General features: G+C 44.7%; 1 protein-coding gene across 1 annotated transcript in view; it reads left to right on the top strand.

The window, feature by feature from the left end:
• ELAPOR2 (endosome-lysosome associated apoptosis and autophagy regulator family member 2) overlaps positions 1 to 23,180 on the top strand; it is a 105,803-nt gene that overhangs the window by 72,855 nt on the left and 9,768 nt on the right. The window contains exons 6-16 of the mRNA XM_081210678.1: positions 2,361 to 2,466; positions 4,535 to 4,687; positions 6,021 to 6,109; positions 8,644 to 8,824; positions 13,911 to 14,039; positions 15,311 to 15,401; positions 16,029 to 16,131; positions 16,749 to 16,886; positions 17,755 to 18,018; positions 18,993 to 19,166; positions 22,515 to 22,704. Coding sequence (XP_081066804.1) covers positions 2,361 to 2,466; positions 4,535 to 4,687; positions 6,021 to 6,109; positions 8,644 to 8,824; positions 13,911 to 14,039; positions 15,311 to 15,401; positions 16,029 to 16,131; positions 16,749 to 16,886; positions 17,755 to 18,018; positions 18,993 to 19,166; positions 22,515 to 22,704 — 1,618 coding nt within the window. The remainder of the gene's footprint in view (positions 1 to 2,360; positions 2,467 to 4,534; positions 4,688 to 6,020; positions 6,110 to 8,643; positions 8,825 to 13,910; positions 14,040 to 15,310; positions 15,402 to 16,028; positions 16,132 to 16,748; positions 16,887 to 17,754; positions 18,019 to 18,992; positions 19,167 to 22,514; positions 22,705 to 23,180) is intronic.

Here is a 23,180-nt window from a genome sequence, read left to right as displayed (position 1 = left end):
AATCTCTGTCCCATTCCAGGGCACTGGCCAGTGCAAAAAAGCGGGCATGGTACTGTCTTACGCTGGCCCTCCCTTGCTTCAGCCCATGTACCTCCTTCCGGGCAAGATCCACGTCTATGCTAGATAAAAAGCAGCCATCCATCGCTTTAATAAAGGCATCCGCATCTTGGAGCGCCGGATCCTTATCTCTCCACAAATTGCGCAGCCATGCTTTAGCATCTCCATGCAAATGGGACATGATGAATCCCACCTTCTCTTGCTCATCTCTAAAGTCTTTGTCCAGCAGTTGCAGTGCACACTGTACATCTGCTCTAAAGTTGGGGTACTGTTGTAAATTCCCATCGAAGTGAGAGACTAGACCGCCTGTTCTTCTCCCCAACCCAATCCCCTCCGATTTGGGTGTCAGTTGCCCTTGCTTCGTAAGCACTTCCAACCTGACCTGGAGATCCCTGTAGGCGGCAGCTGCGTCCTCCTCTCTCTTCCTGGATGCAAGTATCTCGGCATTCAGTCATGTTACTGCTTCTCTGAGTTCTCCTATCTGCTGTTCGGCCGTCATATTGTCTGCCGTTCGTGAGCTGGTTCGTAGGCACCCGCCTTCTCTCCTGTCCGCGAGGCTGTAGATGCCCACAATTAGGGACGGAGCTTACTGTCAGAGCTGCTTCCAGATCCTAGCTCACAGAGGATCATGCTAGCCAGCGTTCACTTTATAAAAGTCTTTATTGAGTTACAGTTTCCATTCTCAAGCTGCTGCGTGCAGCTCTACGTCTTATGGGTTAGACCGGCGAAGCTCCGTCTGAGTCTCCGCCCCCTGTGCACCAGCTTACTAACCTAGCCTTACTCCACCTCTTCCGCCTGACCGTTCTTCTCTGGGTCCCTCTGCCCCCCGTGGTCTCTTCCTTCCGGGATTCTTCTGACGCGGACCCCCCGGACCCTCCTGTCTCCTTGCGCCGGGCTTTAGGACCTGGCTCCCTTTCCGGGCTGCTTACTGCGCCACCTTCCTGTGCATTTGTCCCCCTAGGCTCCCCCCTTGCTCTGGCCACTGGTGCTCCTTTCTGTGAATCTTCTGATTCACTGGAAAGACTCGGAGATCTCGGGTCGTCGTCATCACTCATCTTTTCTTCTGCCTCCTCCCCCTCGCTCTCTGTTTCCTCCCTTGCCCTCGCCTCTGCTCCTGAACCCCTGACAACGTTAGATCCTTTATCCCTGGTAGGAGACATTTCTAAATCGAGGGGATTGGGGATAGGGGGATAGCCTTGAGGAGAAACACCTGGGTTGAGGACGGTGGTCACCAGGGAAGTCTCTCAGCTTCACCCACATCAAAGAGCTGTGAGGAAAAGATGAGATAAAGCCACATCACAATCACAATATCTATCTATCATCTATCATCTATCTATCTATCTATCTATCTATCTATCTATCTATCTATCATCTATCATCTATCTATCTATCTATCATCTATCTATCTCTATCTATCTATCTATCATCTATCTATCTATCTATCTATCTATCTATCTATCTATCTATCATCTATCTATCTATCTATCTATCATCTCTATCATCTATCTATCTATCTATCTATCTATCATCTATCTATCTATCTATCTATCATCTATCTATCTATCTATCTATCATCTATCTATCTATCATCTATCTATCTATCATCTAGCCATCATCTATCCATCATCTATCCATCATATCTCTCTCTCTCTCTCTCTCTCTCTCTCTCTCTCTCTCTCTCTCTCTCTCTCTCTCTCTCTATCATCTATCTATCTATCTATCATCTATCATCATCATCTACCTACCTACCTACCTACCTATCTATCATCTATCTATCTATATCTATCTATCTATCTATCTATCTATCTATCTATCTATCTATCTATCTATCTATCATCTATCTATCTATCTATCATCTATCTATCTATCTATCTATCTATCTATCTATCTATCATCTATCATCATCATCTATCTACCTACCTACCTACCTATCTATCATCTATCTATATCTATCATCTATCTATCTATCTATCTATCTATCTATCTATCATCTATCATCTATCTATCTCTACCTATCATCTATCCCCCGCAGGCCTGAATAAAAATAAGATATGCAACTTTTTTATTTGCCATTTGAAGTGAAATAATCCAGGAAGGCCTTGCTCGGTGCCTTTCTGATAGTTTAGTTCCTCTCTTAATATCTGTTCTAGGGAGTGCTGGGTCAGACCATTGTGCGCTCAGGGGCAACTTCCGACTGTGAGTCTCTACCCAGACCCTTGTACGCACAAGTCTATATCATGTTCATATCAGGCTGAGGTTTGAATGACCTTTTTGTGTGTGTTTTTGTGTGTGTCTCTTCTCAGGTAACGTTGAAATCTGGCACTAATGTATTATACTGGAGAACAACAGGAATCCTTATGAGTTCTCAGGTGGTGAAGCCTGTCCTCCTGAAAAACATCACCATTGAAGGTACAAAGCAGGAGTTGGCAACCTTTTCTCTCTATCGAGGGCCACATACCCCAGGAACAAACTGTCAGGGGCCACCTGCTGATGGTGGGCAGAGCCAGAGACACAGTGTTCTGGATCTACTAATCCAGAAAAAAAGGCTTTATTGCACTAATATTCACCATGGCTGCCACATATTACAATTCCCAATTCTATGCAAGTCTACTCAGAAGGAAACTCCACTGGGTTTGGTGGGATTACTCTCAAACGTACAAAGGGGATGGGTTTAGTAAAACATGTCAAGAACCAGTGCCCTAAGACTCGGGACAGCCCATCTTGTTCGTTCCGCAGAGTAGCAAAACTTTGGCAACGCTTGAATTCCAAAAAGACACAGAGAGCAGGAAATGTCTTTAGTAGAGATTTACTAAGGCATAAAGTTGGTTGCTAGCTCCCTAGCAAGGCAAAACTTAGATCATTTAGAGCAAATCCAGTTCCCAGCAGTAAAAAACAAACAAAACAAAACAAATATAAATGCAAAAACAAAATAGCAGTAGGAGAAAGAGAGAGAAAGAGAATAACAGAGTCCCCTGGGCAGACAGTGTGTCTCTGGAGGGAAAGGCCTTGAAGTTTAGAGGTAGCCCAGCAGGAAAATAACACCTGTGCTTTCCCTGCCTCTGAGAAGACCCGAGAACCTTTAAAACACTAGAATGTCCCAGAATGTTTCTGGGGGCCTATGTACTTCACAAAACTTATTCCCTGACAAAACATCCATACAATATGCTGCTCTGAAAAGCAAGTGAACAGTACAGTAATCCCTTTCTGATATAAATGTCACCCACATTTATGGATTTCTTCTTAGACAACCGGGGAGGGGGGATTTGAGCAGCGTACCCACTAATCTATTTGCAGCACAAAAACTGTATTTTCCCCCAGTCTGGAATGATTCATGTTCATGCTCAATGTGCTGCTTTAAATCTAGATTGATTTGAGATCCTTCTAGATCCACCCGGGTGGGTGTGGTTACTTCACCAGTGTGTGAACTCCCTGCCCCTCCCAGTACATTATCTACATTTCTCCCATGCCCCAGTTGCTGAAGAAGGAAGTACCTGTTGCTCTCTTGCCATTCATCCATCCCAAGCAAACTAATCTTAACTAACAAGCACCATCACCACCACTAAGTGGCAGGACAAACCATCAATGAGAAAGTGAGGTTTTTAATTTAAAGGGAAAAACTAAAGGAAGTACATGCTGCATACTTTGTGTATCACTTTCCTTTCCACAACAAGCTTCTTTAGGTTGGGAGAACATATACAGCAAATTTGTCTTGTTTTGTGTTACTCCTCTTTCTCACCGCAGTCTGTACTGGACTTTAGACAATATGCTTTTGGAAATGCCTCAGTTACAGGACGACTGCTGACCTCTGTTGGGGATAACTAGATTTGCAGTGATACCAATATACGTACTGTATACCTAGAACATTTGCATTTAGGATTTACAGGAGCATGGGAGTACTCCTGGAAGTGAAAATATCACTTTGAGATATTGTCATCAGAAGCAATTCATAAATGGAACAAAATAAATAAAAATGAAATTCATATGCCACACCTTTCTCGGCTTCCATGCGGGCACACATTCCTTGTCTTGTGGCAAGTGGCTTTGGAACAGAGATTCCACTATAGTTTGGGATATATTTAGGAACATATTTAGGAGCAACACATTCCAGAGGTGTGATAAAGTCAGTCATTGACAATTAGGGGTGAATGAATAAGTTTTTTGGTTTTTTTAAAACAGACTTCATGTTACTTTTGCATGTCTTCTTTCTGCAAATAGTACACATATTGAAACATTTTTATTTCAAAATATGTATTTTGTGATATATTTTATCTGAAAACATGCATTTTTAGATGCATTTTGTTGTGTTTTTTTTGAGCCAATTAGTGTATCACAAATTTTTTAAGAAGTATGAAGATAAGAATGCAGTGTTTGGATACGTCTTTCCTTAAGTCCTGCTGAGCCTCATGAATTGGGTCTAATGCTGTTCTTTGGGGGAAGCCTTTGCTTCTATACTTGTTGAATTGCATTTGCTTTATAGGAGTGGCCTATACATCTGAATGCTTTCCCTGCAAACCTGGCACATTCAGCAACACACCAGGCTCTTCCACTTGCCAGCTCTGTCCTAGGAATACATACTCGGAAAAGGGTGCCAAGGAATGTACCAAGTGCCAGGAAGAAACACATTATGCAGGTATTGTGGAAAGATCTGAAAGGCTAGGTCCAGTTCAAATTAACTGTAAACTGTCATGTCAGAATAGGATTTAGTAGCCATGTGTACAATTCTGATTTGTGGTTATTTTTGTCCCCTCCAGCCCCAAAATGTTGTATGAGAATGTCCTGTGATATGTCTAGCTGAGGAGGTTGTGGAAAGGGCTGCTTCATAGATAAAGTGGTGTCGAGAGATTCTAAAGAGAATTTGCCCTTAAATCTAAGATAGCAAAGACATCTTGAGGACTGCAAATAGTTTTCCTAGAGAGGGTCTCCTTGAAAAGGATTTGATGATTGGTTCAAAAATGCTGTCTCCTCCAAATGGCGTGGCACCTCTCTGTGCATGCAGTTTGGTCTGGGGAATCCAGATCTCTCTTGTCTCTCAATAGAATATACAATGGGGAGGGCTGTGGGTCAGGGGCAGAGCATCTGGCTTGCATTCAGAAAGTCCCAGGCTCATGTGAACAGGATCTCAGGGTCCGAGTAGACCACAAGCGTAACATGAGTCAACAGTGTGATGATGCAGCAGCAGCAACAGCAGCAAACAAATGAATGAACAAACCCAAATGCTGTTCTAGGGTGCATCAACAGAAGTAGAAATCAAGGGAAGTAACAGTTTCGCTCTATTCTGCTTTGGTCAGACCACACCTGGAGTCATAGAATCATAGAATTGTAGACTTTGAAGGGACCCCAAGGGTCATCTAGTCCAAGCCCCTGCAATGCAGGAATCTCAGCTGATTCACAGACTGATGACAGACACCATCCAACCTCTGCTTAAAAACCTCCAAAGAGGGAGAGTCCACAGCCCCCTGAGGGAGATTGTTCCACTGTTAACAACCCTTACTGTCAGAAGCCCTGTGTCCAGTTCTGGGCACCACAATTTAAGAAGGATATCAACAAGCTGTAACATGTGCAGAGGAGGGCAACCGAGATGATCAAGGGCCTGGAATCCAAGGGACTGGTTGAGGCAATTTTGTATGTTTAGCATGGTAAAGAGGAGATTGAGAAGAGATATGAACCCAAACCAATGGCTTCAAGTTGCAAGAAAGGAGATTCCAACTCAACATCTGGAAGAACTTTCTGACAGCAAGAGCTGCTCAACAGTGGAACAGTCTCCCTCGGGGGGCTGTGGACTCTCCTTTCTTGGAGGTATCTATGCAGAGGTTGGGGGTCCCTCTGTCATGGATGCTTCAGCTGATATTCCTGCATTGCAGGGGGTTGGACTAGATGACCCTTGGGGTACCTTCTACAATTCTATGATTCTGTGCAAAGTATATTTTGGGTTCTCTGTTTATAAGTATCTGTTCTGCTTTCAGAGGAAGGATCAAGCCAATGCATTGAACGTCCTCCTTGCTCAAAGAAAGACTTTTTCCAAATCCACACACCATGTGACCGAGATGGGAAAGTGAGTAGCAGACCCTCCCAAAGCATTTCCACAGGAGTCTTCCACGGTGTGGACTGAAGTGTTGGTGGTCCTCATGGTTTGCACCCAAGACAGGGTGGCCAAGATGGTACCTTCCAGGTGTTGTTGGACTGCAACTCCCCCCATTTCAGGCCAGTGGCCAGGCTGACTGGAGCTGAGAGGAGTTGGAACTGGCCCCCTTGACCTAAGTTTGATCCTTGGCTTAAGGAAACTTGAGATATTAATTGTAGTGGAAATATCAGTCTATTTGTTGGCCAGCTGCTCATAAGATAAGCATTTGCAATGTTCTTGGCAAGACTGTGGGAGTTTTTGTAAGTTAATCATCTATTTAAGTTCATAGAATTTATGAAACATGTTTTAGGTCATATGATATTGTGCTCTGTGACCTCTGCAACAACCTTGTGAATTAAGAGCATTTACTATCGAACCTTGAGGTAACCCGCTGTAATTGCAGATCACTGTGTAATTGAGCTGTGAAATCCAAATCCCTCCCCAAGGCTCTCTTATTTTGATTAGACTCACAATCCTTCTGCTTTCTCTTCCTGACCTTTTCACTCAAGCAAGAGGGAAATTATCCCTCTGAAATATAGAATGACTACATAGAAGAAAGCTTTCTACTCTTATGTCAGAGAAAGGGACTCATGTAGATACGAATGTTAGAAGAATAATTGGTTATTGTGCACATGCTCTTTTGACACATAGCTGTTTAAGTACCTAGACTCTCTATGTGGTTCTGTCCTTTCACTCCATTTTTTCTTTTACAAGGCTCCTTGCAAATGCTTTTCTTCCTTGCTGTGTTCACATTTATTACATTTGTCCAGGTGTGTGATCTCACTTGAGCTACTGAAATAAATGGAAACATTCAGTGGATCTCAGATTGGGCTATGTAAGATCACAGGAAATTCTGTTGAACTGGCTACCCACAAATAATGGTTGAATAAGTGACAGGACTGGGTAGTAATTTGCAGAGGCCTTAAGAATATGCAGAAAATGATACTGGATCCTGTCCCACGACTAGGCAGTGTGAGAGGGCCCACCTCACAAGGCAGAACGGGTTATCATTGAAGGGCAGCAAAATGACTCATCCACCCAGCCGTCCATGTTATCTTTCCACCATGTAAAATGCAAGCACTTGCAATACATTTGTTATTTGTTATTATCCTTCTGTCTCTCCCTATTCAGTCATTTCTCCCTTGCATGCGGCTTCTTCACACATTACACTGAACAAGCTGTCTCTACACACATACAAGTATTTGTGTGAAAGCATGTCCACTTGTTGATTTGTATGGCTCAGCTGTTGTGTGTACAGGGACACAAACTGTATACCTGTTGAACATAATGTGTGAACACCTTTATGATTAACAGTCACATAAAGGGGGAAGCTGCTCATGCATTGCTGGTGTGTGTGCAGAAGGGAAGGCTACTGAACATGTGTTGTATCATCATCATCATCATCATCATCATCATCATCATCATCATCTTATTAATATACTGCTGACTTGCTAAATGGACTTTTAAGCAGTTTGCAGGTATAAAACCAAAATACTGCTGGCATCCCTCTGTCTTGAGAGGCAATGGAGTATGCCTCTGGAGGTGAAGTCAAACTGCTGTGTTAGCAGCACTGAAGTGACCTCTCCTGGGCATAAGCCGGGGCAGCTTGTCTGGAGGTCCTGGGCTGCCCAGATGACAAGACCCGCCTCTCAGCCTCGCTGATGTGGTCCAAAGGAAAGCAGAGCAAGGTGTTTGGCACCAGCTTGGCTGCAGGAGTTGCAGGGAAAAGGCATTCAAGGCGCCATCCAATCATCTTAAGGACTCCAGATTGCTGTAAGGTTTACTCCTTACTCCTGAAGATGTCTCACAAAGCAGCGGAGGTTTAGGATCAGAATTTCCTCCTCCTAGATGGGCCACCTTTGCAGGCTGATGAGTCTCCCCCCCCCCACCTCACTTTCCTCTACAGCACGTGCAGAAACCACCTTCCTGGCTGTTGGACCCACTCTTGATCTCGGCTGCTCAATCCGCCAGAGCAATTACAAAATATGAGCATGCATAAATAAAACAATCAGATCCGAACATTAAAACAAACACGCACAGTTGAACTGTGCAATGGAACAAGCCCATTAAAACAGTTAATTATGATGTGTAAGCTCTCTCTGCGATCCGAAACCCTGGTTTCATAGGGCTCCCGTTCACAGGGAGAGTCTGTGGGTGTTCTGCAGGAATGCCCCCAATGAGAGGATGACAGGGTAGGCCTGGGAGAGGATGGATGGGGAAAAGGTCAATGAGAAGGGGCCACTTTGCAAAGTTGTTACAGTAATTGTGTGACTGTCTGATGGGAACTTCTCTCTTGTCTAAGGGTTCATTGGCTTGCTGGCATTTGTTTTCTGCAGGGGAGAACCACTTTGGTCACATTCCTCCCTCCCCTCTCTGACTGTTTTCCTAAGAATTGTTCAGTCCTGTGAATAGCTGAGTAGAATATTCCTTATCGTAACTTCACATATTTTCTCTCTTTCTTTCAGACTCAGCTCATGTACAAATGGGTAGAGCCTAAGATCTGTAGGGAAGATCTTTCCGAAGCAGTGAAGCTGCCTCCTTCTGGGGAGAGGAAGGAGTGCCCTCCTTGCAACCCTGGATTCTACAACAACCGTTCCTCTTTCTGCACTCCTTGCCCCCTGGGCATGTTTTCTGATGGAACTCGGGGTATGAGAACCTGAGCCCAGTGAAAAGACCAGGTTGTATCCCACCCTGTTGCTCAACCGATGGCACACTTTTGCTGGTGGAATGGAGAGATCATTCCCCCTCCCACTTGCAGTCCACCCTCCCCACCAATAAATCTGCTCCAAATGGTTCCCCAACCCTTTGGAACAGATATTCTTCTCGAGTGGGGAGAGAAGTGGGAGGGAAAAATCCTTAAATAAGAGACACGGGGGAATGATTAATGGACTTCAATGTCTGTGCACTAATGTGCAAAGCATGTGAAATAAACAAGATGAGCTTGAGCTCTTGGTACAGCAAACTAAATATGACATAATAGGCATCACTGAAACTTGGTGGGATAAGTCCCACGATTGGAATGTAATAATGGAGGGATACAATCTATTTCAGAGAAACAGACCAGACAAGAAAGGAGGAGGAGTGGCGTTGTATGTCAGGGATGTGTATACCTGTGAAGAGATCCAAGATTTAGAACCTCAAAGCCAAAGTGAGAGCATTTGGGTCAAAATTAAGGGAGAGAAGAATAACAGAGACCTCATTGTGGGAGTTTACTATAGATCCCCAAGCCAAACGGAGGACATAGATGATGCCTTCCTGGAACAGATGGCCAAGCATGCAAAAGGAAGGGAGATAGTAGTAATGGGGGACTTCAATTACAGTGGTGCCTCATAAGACGAAATTAATTCATTCCGCAAGTCTCTTCGTCTTGCGAGTTTTTCGTCTTGCGATGCACGGTTTCCCATAGGAATGCATTGAAAATCAATTAATGCGTTCCTAGGGAAACCGCATTCTGAAGGCTGGGGGGGGGCTTTTCTTCCCACCCCCAGCATTTTAAAAAAACCCCGGGACAGCGGAGGACTTCTCCGCTGTCCGGGCAATCTTAAAATGCTGGCGGGCGGCATTTTAAAATCGCCCCGGGACAGCGGAGGACTTCTCCGCTGTCCGGGGCGATTTAAAAGCCCCTGGGAAGGCAGGCAGGGGGGACAAAGACTTTTGCCCCCCGCCAGCCTTCAGAAGGTGTTCCCGCCCCCCGCCCCGCTTCGGAGCACCGTTCCGAAGCGGGGCAAGGTGTTCCCACCCACCCCGCCCCGCGAAGCGCTTCCCGCTGCCCCCGGACCTCTTTTGAAGCAAGGGGCTGCAGGGAGAAGCGATCTCCCCGCAGCCCCTTGCTTCAAAAGAGGTCCAGGGGCAGCGGGGAAGAAGCGCTGCGCTTCGCACTGCCCCCGGACCTCTTTTGAAGCAAGGGGCGATGGGGAGAAGCGATCTCCCCGCAGCCCCTTGCTTCAAAAGAGGTCCGGGGGCAGCGGGAAGCGCTTCCCGCTGTCCCAGGACCTGGGGCTGCGGGGAGAAGATCGCTTCTCCCCGCCGCCCCTTGCTTCAAAAGAGAAGACCCGCTGTCCCCGGGGCAAGCTTCGTTTTGCGAAGCAAGCCCATAGGGAAATTCGTCTTGCGAGGCAACTCGAAAACGAAAAAACCTTTCGTTTTGCGAGTTTTTCGTCTCGCGAGGCGTTTCTCTTGCGGGGTACCACTGTACCCGGATATTTGTTGGATGTCAAACTCAGCCAAGAGCATAAGGTCAAACAGATTCCTCACTGGCCTTGCAGACAACTTCATTGTCCAGAAAGTGGGAGAAGCAACAAGAGGAACAGCCATTTTAGATCTGGTCCTAACCAATGTTGATGAGCTGGTTAGTGGGGTAGAAGTGGAAGGATCATTAGGCGCGAGTGATCATGCTCTTCTGAAGTTTACTATACAGCGGAAAGGAGCAGCCAAGCATACTAGGACTCAATTTCTTGACTTTAAGAAAGCCGACTTCATAAAACTTAGGGAAGTGCTGGGTGAGATCCCATGGACAGTAATACTAAAAGGAAAGGGAGTTCATGATGGCTGGGAGTTTGTTAAGAGGGAGATAGTAAAAGCACAATGTAAGGCAATACCAATGAGACGGAAACATGGAAGGTGCCTAAAGAAGCCAGGGTGGCTATCTAAAGAACTTTTAACTGAGTTAAGATTAAAAAAGGATGTGTACAAAAAATGGAAAAGGGGGGAAACCACCGAAGAGGAATTCAAACAAATAGCCAGCACATGTAGACACAAAGTCAGAAAAGCTAAAGCACAGAATGAACTCAGGCTTGCTAGAGAGGTTAAAAGCAACAAAAAAGGCTTTTATGGGTATGTCCGTAGCAAAAGGAAGAACAAAGAAACAGTGGGGTCACTCAGAGGAGAAGATGGTGAAATGCAAACAGGGGACACAGAAAGGGCTGAACTCCTCAATGCCTTCTTTGCCTCAGTCTTCTCCGATAAAGAAAACAATGCCCGACCTGAAGAATTTGGAGCAAATGATTCAGCAGAGGAAACACAGCTCAGAATAACTAAGGAGATAGTACAAGAATACTTGGCTAGTTTAGATGTATTCAAGTCTCCAGGGCCAGATGAACTGCATCCAAGAGTATTAAAAGAACTGGCAGATGTGATCTCAGAACCACTGGCAGTCATCTTTGAGAATTCCTGGAGAACAGGCGAAGTCCCGGCAGACTGGAGGAGGGCAAATGTTGTCCCTATTTTCAAAAAGGGGAAAAGAGAGGACCCAAATAATTACCGCCCAGTCAGTCTGACATCAATACCAGGGAAGATTCTGGAGCAGATCATTAAGCAAACAGTCTGTGAGCACCTAGAAAGGAATGCTGTGATCACCAATAGTCAGCATGGATTTCTGAAAAATAAGTCATGTCAGACTTATCTCGTTTTTTGACAGAATTACAAGCCTGGTAGATGAAGGGAACGCAGTGGATGTAGCCTACCTTGATTTCAGCAAGGCATTTGACAAGGTGCCCCATGATATTCTTGTAAAGAAGCTGGTAAAATGCGGTCTTGACTATGCTACCACTCAGTGGATTTGTAACTGGCTGACTGACCGAACCCAAAGGGTGCTCATCAATGGTTCCTCTTCATCCTGGAGAAGAGTGACTAGTGGGGTGCCACAGGGTTCTGTCTTGGGCCCGGTCTTATTCAACATCTTTATCAACGACTTGGATGATGGACTCAAGGGCATCCTGATCAAATTTGCAGATGACACCAAACTGGGAGGGGTGGCTAACACCCCAGAGGACAGGATCACACTTCAAAACGACCTTGACAGATTACAGAACTGGGCCAAAACAAACAAGATGAATTTTAACAGGGAGAAATGTAAAGTATTGCACTTGGGCAAAAAAAATGAGAGGCACAAGTACGGGATGGGCGACACCTGGCTTGAGAGCAGTACATGTGAAAAGGATCTAGGAGTCTTGGTTGACCACAAACTTGACATGAGCCAACAGTATGACACGGCAGCTAAAAAAGCCAATGCAATTCTGGGCTGCATCAATAGGAGTATAGCATCTAGATCAAGGGAAGTAATAGTACCACTGTATTCTGCTCTGGTCAGACCTCACCTGGAGTACTGTGTCCAGTTCTGGGCACCACAATTCAAGAAGGACACTGACAAACTGGAACGTGTCCAGAGGAGGGCAACCAAAATGGTCAAAGGCCTGGAAACGATGCCTTATGAGGAACGGCTAAGGGAGCTGGGCATGTTTAGCCTGGAGAAGAGGAGGTTAAGGGGTGATATGATAGCCATGTTCAAATATATAAAAGGATGTCACATAGAGGAGGGAGAAAGGTTGTTTTCTGCTGCTCCAGAGAAGCGGATACAGTGCAATGGATCCAAACTACAAGAAAGAAGATTCCACCTAAACATTAGGAAGAACTTCCTGACAGTAAGAGCTGTTTGACAGTGGAATTTGCTGCCAAGGAGTGTGTTGGAGTCTCCTACTTTGGAGGTCTTTAAGCAGAGGCTTGACAACCATATGTCAGGAGTGCTCTGATGGTGTTTCCTGCTTGGCAGGGGGTTGGACTCGATGGCCCTTGTGGTCTCTTCCAACTCTATGATTCTATGATTCTATTCTATGATTCTATGAAGTGGAGGGGGAAATGCCAGGAAACTGTTTCTCTCCTTGTTCTGCTGACGGAAGCCTTGCTGTCAGCTTAGCAGGCCTGTTGGGTACAGCCCACTGTTGTGGCACTTGCTGGCCCGCCTGGCTTGGGAGAGAGAATTATTTTTATCCCACGTTTTGAAGATGATATAAAGGCACCATTGTCCTTGGCTTATGCACTCATTGCATGGTCATCTATGCTTCACAGGATCTTGCGGGATATTATCTCATTCTTTAAATCTGTAAGATCCATTTCACCAGACGCCACAAAAAGAAGGCTCAAACACCAAGGGCCGTGTTGCCTCTTTCAGCTTTATTAGACAAAACTAAACTCTTCTCTGCCTTGGCTGACTTCCTCCAACACCAGGCAACTTGTCCACACACTGCCTCCTTTCTTTCTTTTTATTGTAGAACGGCTTTTGTGGGTGCGTTCACTTTTTACATACTGCAAGTCATAGGATACCCATTATGTTTTTATTTTTGTTTCTTGCCTAATACAGTACAACTCTTTTTAAAGCTACCATACACGGGATAATTTATTTATTTCAGAATATTGTCCTATGTCCAAAGATCTCAGGGCAGCTTGCAGTGCTTAAAGCAACAATAGTGCATCAAATTAAATAAGCAGAGAGCAGGCAAAAACATAAATCTAAAACAAACCTGACAATGGATTTATGCCCCATAAACATATTGTGGTTCAAGAATGTCAACAGGTTGCTGTACAGGCTGGTATCCTGTGACACCATTCACTGTATCACTCAATGCAAAAGAGTGTATCACTCTGCCCCAGCTGTAATAGGATGCTTCTTCAATGTCCTTCCAGCGCCACTTAGTTCTCCCCAATGTGTCTGCTTGGTTTTAACTTTCCTCCAGTCATGATGCCTTCTCAGTTAGGATGCCTCCTCCCCATATCAACATTTCTTATGTGGAGTCATCATCCTGAGGTGGACTCTGCCCTGATCCCCACAGTCCAGCATGGAGAACCACCCAAGAATGGCTAGTTCTACCTGATTCGTAACACATCTAATAAAATGTTTCATTGTGAAACTGGCTGATTTTCTGCATGTATGCTCATCCTGTCCCATTTCTTCTTGTAGATTGTGAGGCCTGCCCTGCGGGTACAGAACCTGCTCTGGGCCTGGAATACAAATGGTGGAACGTGCTCCCTTTCAACATGAGGACTTCTTGCTTCAATGTTGGAAATTCAAAATGTGATGGGATGAATGGTGAGCATGTCTGCCTTCATCACTAGCTTATTGTTCCTTTGGATGTTCTAATAATAGTAGTAGTAGTAATAATAATAATAATAATAATAATAATAATAATAATAATAATAATAATAATAATATATTATTTATACCCCGCCCATCTGGTTGGGCCTCCCCAGCCACTCTGGGCGGCTTCCAAAAGAATATTAAAATACTATAATACATCAAACATTAAAAGCTTCCCGAAACAAGGCTGCCTTCAGATGTCTTCTAAAAGCCTGGTAGTTGTTGTTCTCTTTGACATCTGGTGGGAGGGTGTTCCACAGCTCTTAAGAGCTGATGTGAGGGTTAAGGGAATGGCCTGTGGCATTTCTAAAAACAGATAGTCATACTGATCAACCTTTAAAAGGCTGTGGTAAAAGTTGATGAGGTGAGATATGTTGGGCTCTTTGGAAAATCTCTGGATAAAAGCTAAATATCATTATTGTTGGTTTTTCCCCCATGCTCATCAGCAGCATTTGTAAATTAGTACTTTTATTTGTTGGTTCAGTTTATCTTTGTCACTGAAGGAGGGTCCACCAGCTCCAGTAGGAACTATGGAAAAGAGGTATACATTCAGAAAATAATGCGTGGTACCAACCAGGAGGGGCTGCATCAGTCAGACTGCAAGTGTGTTTGTGGACTGTCACAAGAATAATGACTCCTCCATAAAAACTCTGTATCCACGGAAAGGTAGCATATCAAGGGACAGCATTCCAGTATAGTCTCTTCCCTGACTTGCTAGTTTTCTGCATAAATAGAGTTTTTTTTAATGGGGCAGGGGCACTGAAAGACTGCAGGAGAGTCCAAGGAGGATTTTGCTTATACTGGCTCTGAGAAAGATCAACAACAGGCAAGATTACTTCTTTCTTTCAGATATTGTAATTAAGGTTTTGTTGAAGTGATGTGGGTTTATCCCATAAAATTACAGAAAGGAACGTTTGCCCACTGGTTAGATGGTTTGTTTGAAATTATGGATACCTGAGTCATTTTCCTACTGTGGCACGGATTTCTTTTCTTTGATTTTAAACACGTACCTTAGGCTGGAATAAAACAATAAGTTACATAGATTCCCTTAGACTTGAGCCAGCTTTGTTGCATCTAATTGCACTGAATTGGCCTAAATATATTGCATCTGTGTTTAATCAGTTGATGCATCTGGATATTTCCCCTCCCCGCTGTGATTTTTGTATACTTTTTAATAAACCAACGTGCAATATTATATTTACGTGGGGTTTTTTCTTGTTCAGGCTGGGAAGTAGCTGGTGACCACATCCGAAGTGGGGCAGGAGGGACGGATAACGATTATCTCATTGTGAATCTTCACGTACCAGGATTTAAGTAAGGAATCATTAAATTTCTATGCTATTCCTCACCTTTCCCCTTTCTTATGTTATATTCTATCTCAAATGGTTTGTGCTTAGACAACATGAGGAAGAAAGTTATAAATGGGGACTGAGGTCCTAAACGCCACGTGGAGCAGATCTGTGAAGACAAACACAGTTTCGGCTGGAGACGTGTGTCGATGGGACAGGGTGGACACACAACTCATTAGTTCATTAGTACGCACCCATTTACTTGATTGTGAGACCTCTGAGGGCATCCAGGAAGCATGATCCAATGAGTCATCTTCTACACGTTGCTTTCATTGACATTTTAAGTCGGGGAGCATTTAAGCCCACTCTCAACTTTGTACCACATCCACATCTGCAGGGAAGACATGGGAGCATACCCTGCCCCACACCTGCACTTGGATGATCTATAGTCCTCACATCCCCAGCTTTCATTTTTAAAATGAAAGTCTGTTTCCAGCATTTACAGAACCTGCAAGGTGAGGCAAAATGGACAGGAGCTATTCTTCAGCACTTTTGTGTCAGAAACTGGCTTGCGGCTTCATTTGGGTGTTTCACTCTGGCAGGGACCTTTGGAAGGACCTTGTAATTGTGCCATTTCTTCTGTGTTGAACAGGCCTCCGACTTCCATAGCAGGGGCGACGGGGTCAGAACTTGGACGGATTGCGTTCGTGTTTGAAACTGTCTGTTCGGCAGATTGTGTGCTGTATTTCATGGTGGTAAGCAAGAACGTGCTCAACATTTTGACTTGCCTTTATTTATTTAGATTTGCTGAATAGATTTATAGCCACCTTTTTTACAAGGGGGGTCACGATAACATATAAATTATTATTTTTTTATTTTTTAATGAGATATTCACATTGTTATACACTTTATCTCTATCCTGTTCAAACATTAAATTATGATAACATATAAATTAAGCAAATTCATCACAACATATGAAACTAGAAAACACCATAAACAGCCCTGAGCCCAGTAATTCCAGAGGTTTTTGTTCCTGGGCATATACCAAGGATGGGAAATCTCTTTCCTGTTTTTTCCACACCATTTCCAAGGGCTAATGACTTATAGGGCAGTTTAATCAAGCACAATGGGGTCATGTTACCAGGATTCTAGATTGCTACCAGTAGGTATGTGGAATAATGTAGGAAAAGAAGATGAAGGGAACTGAGTGAAAAGTTCCTGACAAGAGAGAATCTGGTATAAGATCTCTTCCTTGTGGCCAAAGCAGTAGCACAAACACCTACAATGATGAAAGTTGGCATGTCTGCTTTAGTAAATAGCCCAAGTTCTGCTAATTGACACTGTATGTTTACTTTATGTCCTTTGCTTCTAGGACATCAATAAAAAGAACACAAATGTAGTGGAATCATGGAGTGGAACTAAGGAGAAGCAGTCGTATGCTCACATCATCTCCAAAAACGCTTCTTTTACATTCACATGGGCTTTCCAGAGAACAAATCAAGGCCAAGATGTAAGTAGCACAGGCATCTTAGTGGAAATGACCATACTGTATTTCATTAGGTTTCAGAAAACACTAATGCTGTGGAACAAAACTTTTTTTAGGCAGTTTTGGGAGGCTTGCCACATTCTAAGCCACCAGGGGAAGTTTGGGTGCAATGACTATTGTGCCCCAACTTTGGGCTCCAGTCCTACGCTCAGCCAACCCGCATGTCCCTGTTATCCACAGATCCATTTCTACAGGTCAAGACTCTACAGAAGTATCTGAAGTCAGGGTGGTGAAGATTTCTAGATGATCTTGAGCAAATCATTCTCTGCCATCCTAACCTATCTCTCAGGGTTGTTGTGAGCATGAATTGGGTGTCGAAAGAGAAGGAAGGAGAATGTATGGACTCCTTGGAGGAAGGACTGAATATAAATGAAATTAAGAAATAAAATAAAAGCCTCCTGTCCCTCTTTGACTTCAAAGATCAGCAAATTGTGCTGGGCTGCCAGTTTAAATGAGATTGCAGAAGGAGATCAGCAGCAGCAGCGGCAGCAGCAGGGAGGTCAGCTCATCATCCAACTGAGAAATGCACTTCCTAGCCTATTAGTGATCCCTGAAAATGATTTACTGATTTATGGGGAACCCCAAAGGTGTTCTGTACGGCTCAGGGGGCTTACAACAGTGTGGTAGGCCATGCTCCAGGTCAACACCCCTGGATTAACTCAACTTGCCAGGAGCTCCTTGAGTTACCTTGCTTTCCGTTGCTGTCTTGCTATTAAAGCTTCATATGTTTTGCAAGGTTAGCATCAGCAGTGAGAGAATAAAGGCAGTGTATTTGAGGAAATGGTAGTGTGTCCCCTCAGTATGAGTTATTTTTGCCCATTTCTCTTTCCAGACCAGAAAGCTCATCAATGATGTGGCCAAGATCTACTTGATTACTGTGACCAATGCAGTCGATGGTGTTGCCTCATCGTGCCGTGCCTGTGCTGTTGGTTCTGAACAGTCTGGCTCCTCCTGCATTCCCTGCCCTGCTGGTCACTACATAGACAAGGAAACCAACCAATGCAAGGAGTGTCCTCCTCAAACCTACCTGTCAATTCATCAAATGTACAGCCAAGAACCATGTATCCCTTGTGGGCCTGGCAGCCAAAGCACCAAGGTAGACAGGTGCCATCAGTAGTTTTGATGTTTAAAAACAGACAAAAATAAGAATAACCTGAATCAAGTCAATGGTCCATCTTGTTCAGTACTTTTTAAAGCAGTGGTCAACGCTCACAAGTGGAGCAAAAGTGAGATAGTTAACTCAGGTGGCATATCCCATCATCTGGTAATCAGAGTTCTCTGGCTCTGAATTTGGAGTTTGCATTTAGCTCTCAAGGGAATGGCTACACTCTAAGCCATCTAAGTCTTATATGAAATTTGTCATTGTTTAACTTTGTTGTAGGGACGCGGGTGGCACTGTGGGTAAAAGCCTCAGCGCCTAGGGCTTGCCGATCGAAAGGTCGGCGGTTCGAATCCCCGTGACGGGATGAGCTCCCGCTGCTCGGTCCCAGCGCCTGCCAACCTAGCAGTTCGAAAGCACCCCTGGGTGCAAGTAGATAAATAGGGACCACTTACCAGCGGGAAGGTAAACGGTGTTTCTGTGTGCTGCACTGGCTCGCCAGATGCAGCTTTGTCACGCTGGCCACGTGACCCGGAAGTGTCTCCGGACAGCGCTGGCCCACGGCCTATAGAGTGAGATGGGCGCACAAACCCCAGAGTCTGTCAAGACTGGCCCGTTCGGGCAGGGGTACCTTTACCTTTACTTAACTTTGTTGTACTTTTACAGTAGGGAAGATATTTGAGCAGCCCCCTCCCCCACGGGATTCAATGTTTCCCCAAATGCTTAGGTTTGTTGAGCACAGTTTATTTTAAAAGGTACATAGAGAAGTATATTAATTTCAGGAAACTCCAGAGTTTTAAAGGTAACATTGCCCCCCCCCCCATAGCAAATGCAGTGGACCTGCCTCCTGGGCGCTTTTGATTGATGACATCCTAATGACCATTTGTGTGGGTTTGCTTCTTCTGGTGCAGAGTTTACAACTTGATTATCTGAAACTTGCCTTCACTTTCATTTTGCTTTCCTTTCTTAAGGACCATTCCGCCTGCTTCAGTGACTGCTTGTTCTCATATGCCAAGAACAACCAGAGCCGAACTTACGACTTCAGCAACCTGAGCAAAGGAGGCTCATTAATGAACGGACCAAGCTTTACGGCGAAAGGAACAAAATTCTTCCACTTCTTCAACATCAGCCTGTGTGGGAACCAAGTAAGCACCTGCCTTTCTAACGCTAGCACTCCATCCCACATGTGAAAAGAGGAGGCCATCAAACCAGGGCATCTCCTAGCCTTCCATGTACCAGTGCCAGTCCCTTTCCTGAAAAAATGAGGTGCCAGTACTCATGCCTTGATAAATTGGGAAATGCCACTCCCACCCCTCCTGGGGTCTTTTGCACCCCTTCTCTCCTGAATTTGCGATGAATTTTTAACAATGCATTTATATTTATTTATTTAAAGTACTCTTTTGAAATAATAATAAATTAATATATTCATGAACAAAGTTCCTACATAATATGTACTTCTTGCTAAACTAGTAGAAGAATAGATTTATATGTATTTAAAAATACTCTACTGAAACTGATACAATAACAACAACCCATTTCGTTTGGGGGATTCTTTTTCTAATTCACACACCTTGAGAAAGAGTACATTGAGAGAAGTCTGCTGCTCACTCTCACGGTGGAGATCACACTACTGATCCTCCCCCCAAATGACGCTGTTTCTGTCTAACAACAAGGAACACCCCTTCCTCCCCAATTCCAGCGATTTGTGGGGCAGGAACTGGGGTGGACGAAGAGGAAGAGTCCAGGTAGTCAAGAGGAAGAAGGGAGAGGAGGTGGGGGAAGAGCAGAGAGGTGGAAGAGGTGGTCCCAGAGGGATTCTGGCTGTTAGACTCTCCTCTGTCTCCAAGGACTAGGGGGGCTTAAAGCAACAGGAGCAGCTGGAGATGCTGGGCAGGAGAAGCCTCTGGTTGCTCATGGGCCACGTCAGATGAGGGGCTTTAACTGAGCTGGAAGGGGTATGGTGATAGCGTTGATAATTCTATCCAGGTCAGAGCACAAGTCTGAAGAAGAAGATGCCCAGATAGCTATTTAGCAGGAGTAGTGTGTATATTTGAGAATTTTGGGAGAACAGAATCATAGAATCATAGAGTTGGAAGAGACCACAAGGGCCATCGAGTCCAACCCCCTGCCAAGCAGGAAACACCATCAGAGCACTCCTGACATATGGTTGTCAAGCCTCTGCTTAAAGACCTCCAAAGTAGGAGACTCCAACACACTCCTTGGCAGCAAATTCCACTGTCAAACAGCTCTTACTGTCAGGAAGTTCTTCCTAATGTTTAGGTGGAATCTTCTTTCTTGTAGTTTGGATCCATTGCTCTGTGTCCGCTTCTCTGGAGCAGCAGAAAACAACCTTTCTCCCTCCTCTATATGACATCATAGAATCATAGAATCATAGAATCATAGAGTTGGAAGAGACCACAAGGGCCATCGAGTCCAACCCCCTGCCAAGCAGGAAACACCATCAGAGCACTCCTGACATATGGTTGTCAAGCCTCTGCTTAAAGACCTCCAAAGTAGGAGACTCCACCACACTCCTTGGCAGCAAATTCCACTGTCGAACAGCTCTTACTGTCAGGAAGTTCTTCCTAATGTTTAGGTGGAATCTTCTTTCTTGTAGTTTGGATCCATTGCTCCGTGTCCGCAATGCATCCTTTTATATATTTGAACATGGCTATCGTATCACCCCTTAACCTCCTCTTCTCCAGGCTAAACATGCCCAGCTCCCTTAGCCGTTCCTCATAAGGCATCGTTTCCAGGCCTTTGACCATTTTGGTTGCCCTCCTCTGGACACGTTCCAGTTTGTCAGTGTCCTTCTTGAACTGTGGTGCCCAGAACTGGACACAGTACTCCAGGTGAGGTCTGACCAGAGCAGAATACAGTGGTACTATTACTTCCCTTGATCTAGATGCTATACTCCTATTGATGCAGCCCAGAATTGCATTGGTTTTTTTAGCTGCCACGTCACACTGTTGGCTCAAAGTGTGGATGTAGTATATCTTGATTTCAGTAAGGCTTTTGACAAAGCCCCCTATGATATTCTCACGAGGAAGCTGGTAAAGTGTGGGTTGAATGAGGTAACTGTTAGGTAGATTTGCAGCTGGTTGACTAACCAAATCCACAAAGTACTCATTAATGGTTCCTTGTCATGGGAGAAAATGGGGAGCTGCAGGGTTCTGACCTGGGCCTGTTGTTGTTCAAGGTCTTTACAAATGACTTGGATGAAGGCATTGAGGGGATGCTCATCATATTACTTGAAAGTGCAGCAGGAGCAGATGGGAGGGCTTTGCTCGTGAGGAAGCCGGGGCAAGCATTGCACGGTGCATGGGGGAGGGGAAGGGTGCACACTGGGTAGCTAATGTGGATATACTCTTACTGCCCACACCATATGCTCATAGTTAATTAATTTAGGGCTAAGACAAAACTGCTCATTTCTTTGCAAAGATTGCTGGCAGTGTTAAAGGTGCCGTTTTCCACTCCTTGAGAAAGGAACATTTACGTTGCCTGAGTTACTCTCCCTCTTGGTGGTATGCTTTGCTACGTAGCATGGACATGGTTATGGATTTGTTGGGATCACCCATGCAACTGGCCTTGGGGGCCTCTCTTGCACTCTTAGATGTCCCCATTTGCCTTCAATGGCATCATCACATAACCAAATCTGGTTGGCTGTGGAGCACCTTCATGTCAACCCATTCAGGATGTGATCCCATAAGAGCAGGCATGTATACAATGACAAAAAGGCAACCAAAACTGAGGGAGCAGGAAGCAAAGAATCGGATAAGAATTAAAAGATTAATGTCTGCACAAAATGTTTTGGGAGGAATTAATCCCCCCCGCCCAAATATTTGCATCCTGAAACTTTAACCTGGAGAATATTCTATGCTACCCTATTTAAGATGTGTTACTTTTTGTTACTGCTACTGTGAAATGCTGGGTGTCTGCTAATTGTATGAAGGTTTGTTATATTTGAATAATATGAATAAATATTTCCACATTGATTTATTGGGAAAACTAAAGAGGTCTATAATTAGGGTGCAATAACACAGTCAGACACTACATGGTGAAATATGCCAGCCATTTTGCTGATGCCTTCCATGAAAGGTACCCCTTCTGTTCACCAAATTCTCACTTTAAAGTTTTAGTGAGCTGGCGTATCATTATCTAAAGGCCAAACTGCGTTTAGCTAGCAATTCAAATGCCCTGCAAGACAGCAACATAGTTCATTGATGGATACCTTAAAAAAGAAGCAACAGCTATTTCTCAAGATCAGTTCTAATTCTATATTTTCTAAAGGGGGTAACTACTTGATGGTCTTTAAAGGAATTGCCTGGGTTCTTCCATGATGGTGCAGCTCAAGTTTTGTGATTGTTTTTATAATTTTGTGGCAAATTGGTTTTCAGCTGCAGAAAGAAGTGCCTGACCTCTGATTTGCAAGAGGGTAGGAAATCCAGCATGAAAACAAGAAAATTATCTCCCTGTTCATTTAATGTCTACAGGGAGAAATGACAGCAATTTGTGCAGACAATATCACAGATATCAAGCTAAAGGATATGGTTGCTGACTCAGAAGATTATTCCGACATTGTGCGGGCCTTTGTCTGCCAGTCTACCATCATCCCACCTGACAGCAAGGGATTCCGAACTGCTTTGGCACTTCACTCCAGCAGCCTTGCAGACGTGTTTCTCGGTAAGCGCTTTAATCTTCTGCTTGTTCTGATCAAGGCTGAACAGCTCTAAAGCCACGGGAGGAGAGGAGGAGGAGGAGGAGGAGGAGGAGGAGGAGGAGGAGGAGGTTACATGGCCTAATCCTGCAACTACACCCAGCCTGCAAAGTTGCCACTTGGGGATTGGCTGGGATCTGCTTACGTGTCACCCCCAAGGATGGCGCCTGTATGACACGTGGGACACACTGGGGGACCCCACCCCACTCTCTGCCAAGCGGCTGCACCAGCCTGGTGTTTCCACTGGGCAATCAAGGCACAGCAGAGACGAGGGTCATGAAGAAACATGCTTCACTCACACCTACTTACGCTGGATCTTGGGTGGAGGGGTGGGTGGTTTCCAAGGCACCCCTGTGCCTCTGTCCCAGCCTGCCTTCGGCCAGCCTGCTTCCTCCTCCTCGTTCCCTGAATGCCTTGCCAAAAAACTGTGTAAAAGGACACC

This window comes from Podarcis bocagei (assembly GCF_964188305.1).
Source record: "Podarcis bocagei genome assembly, chromosome: 10".
Lineage (NCBI taxonomy): Eukaryota > Metazoa > Chordata > Lepidosauria > Squamata > Lacertidae > Podarcis > Podarcis bocagei.
The sequence above is the reverse complement of the archived record's forward strand: the minus strand, read 5'-3'. Positions and strand labels throughout refer to the sequence as shown.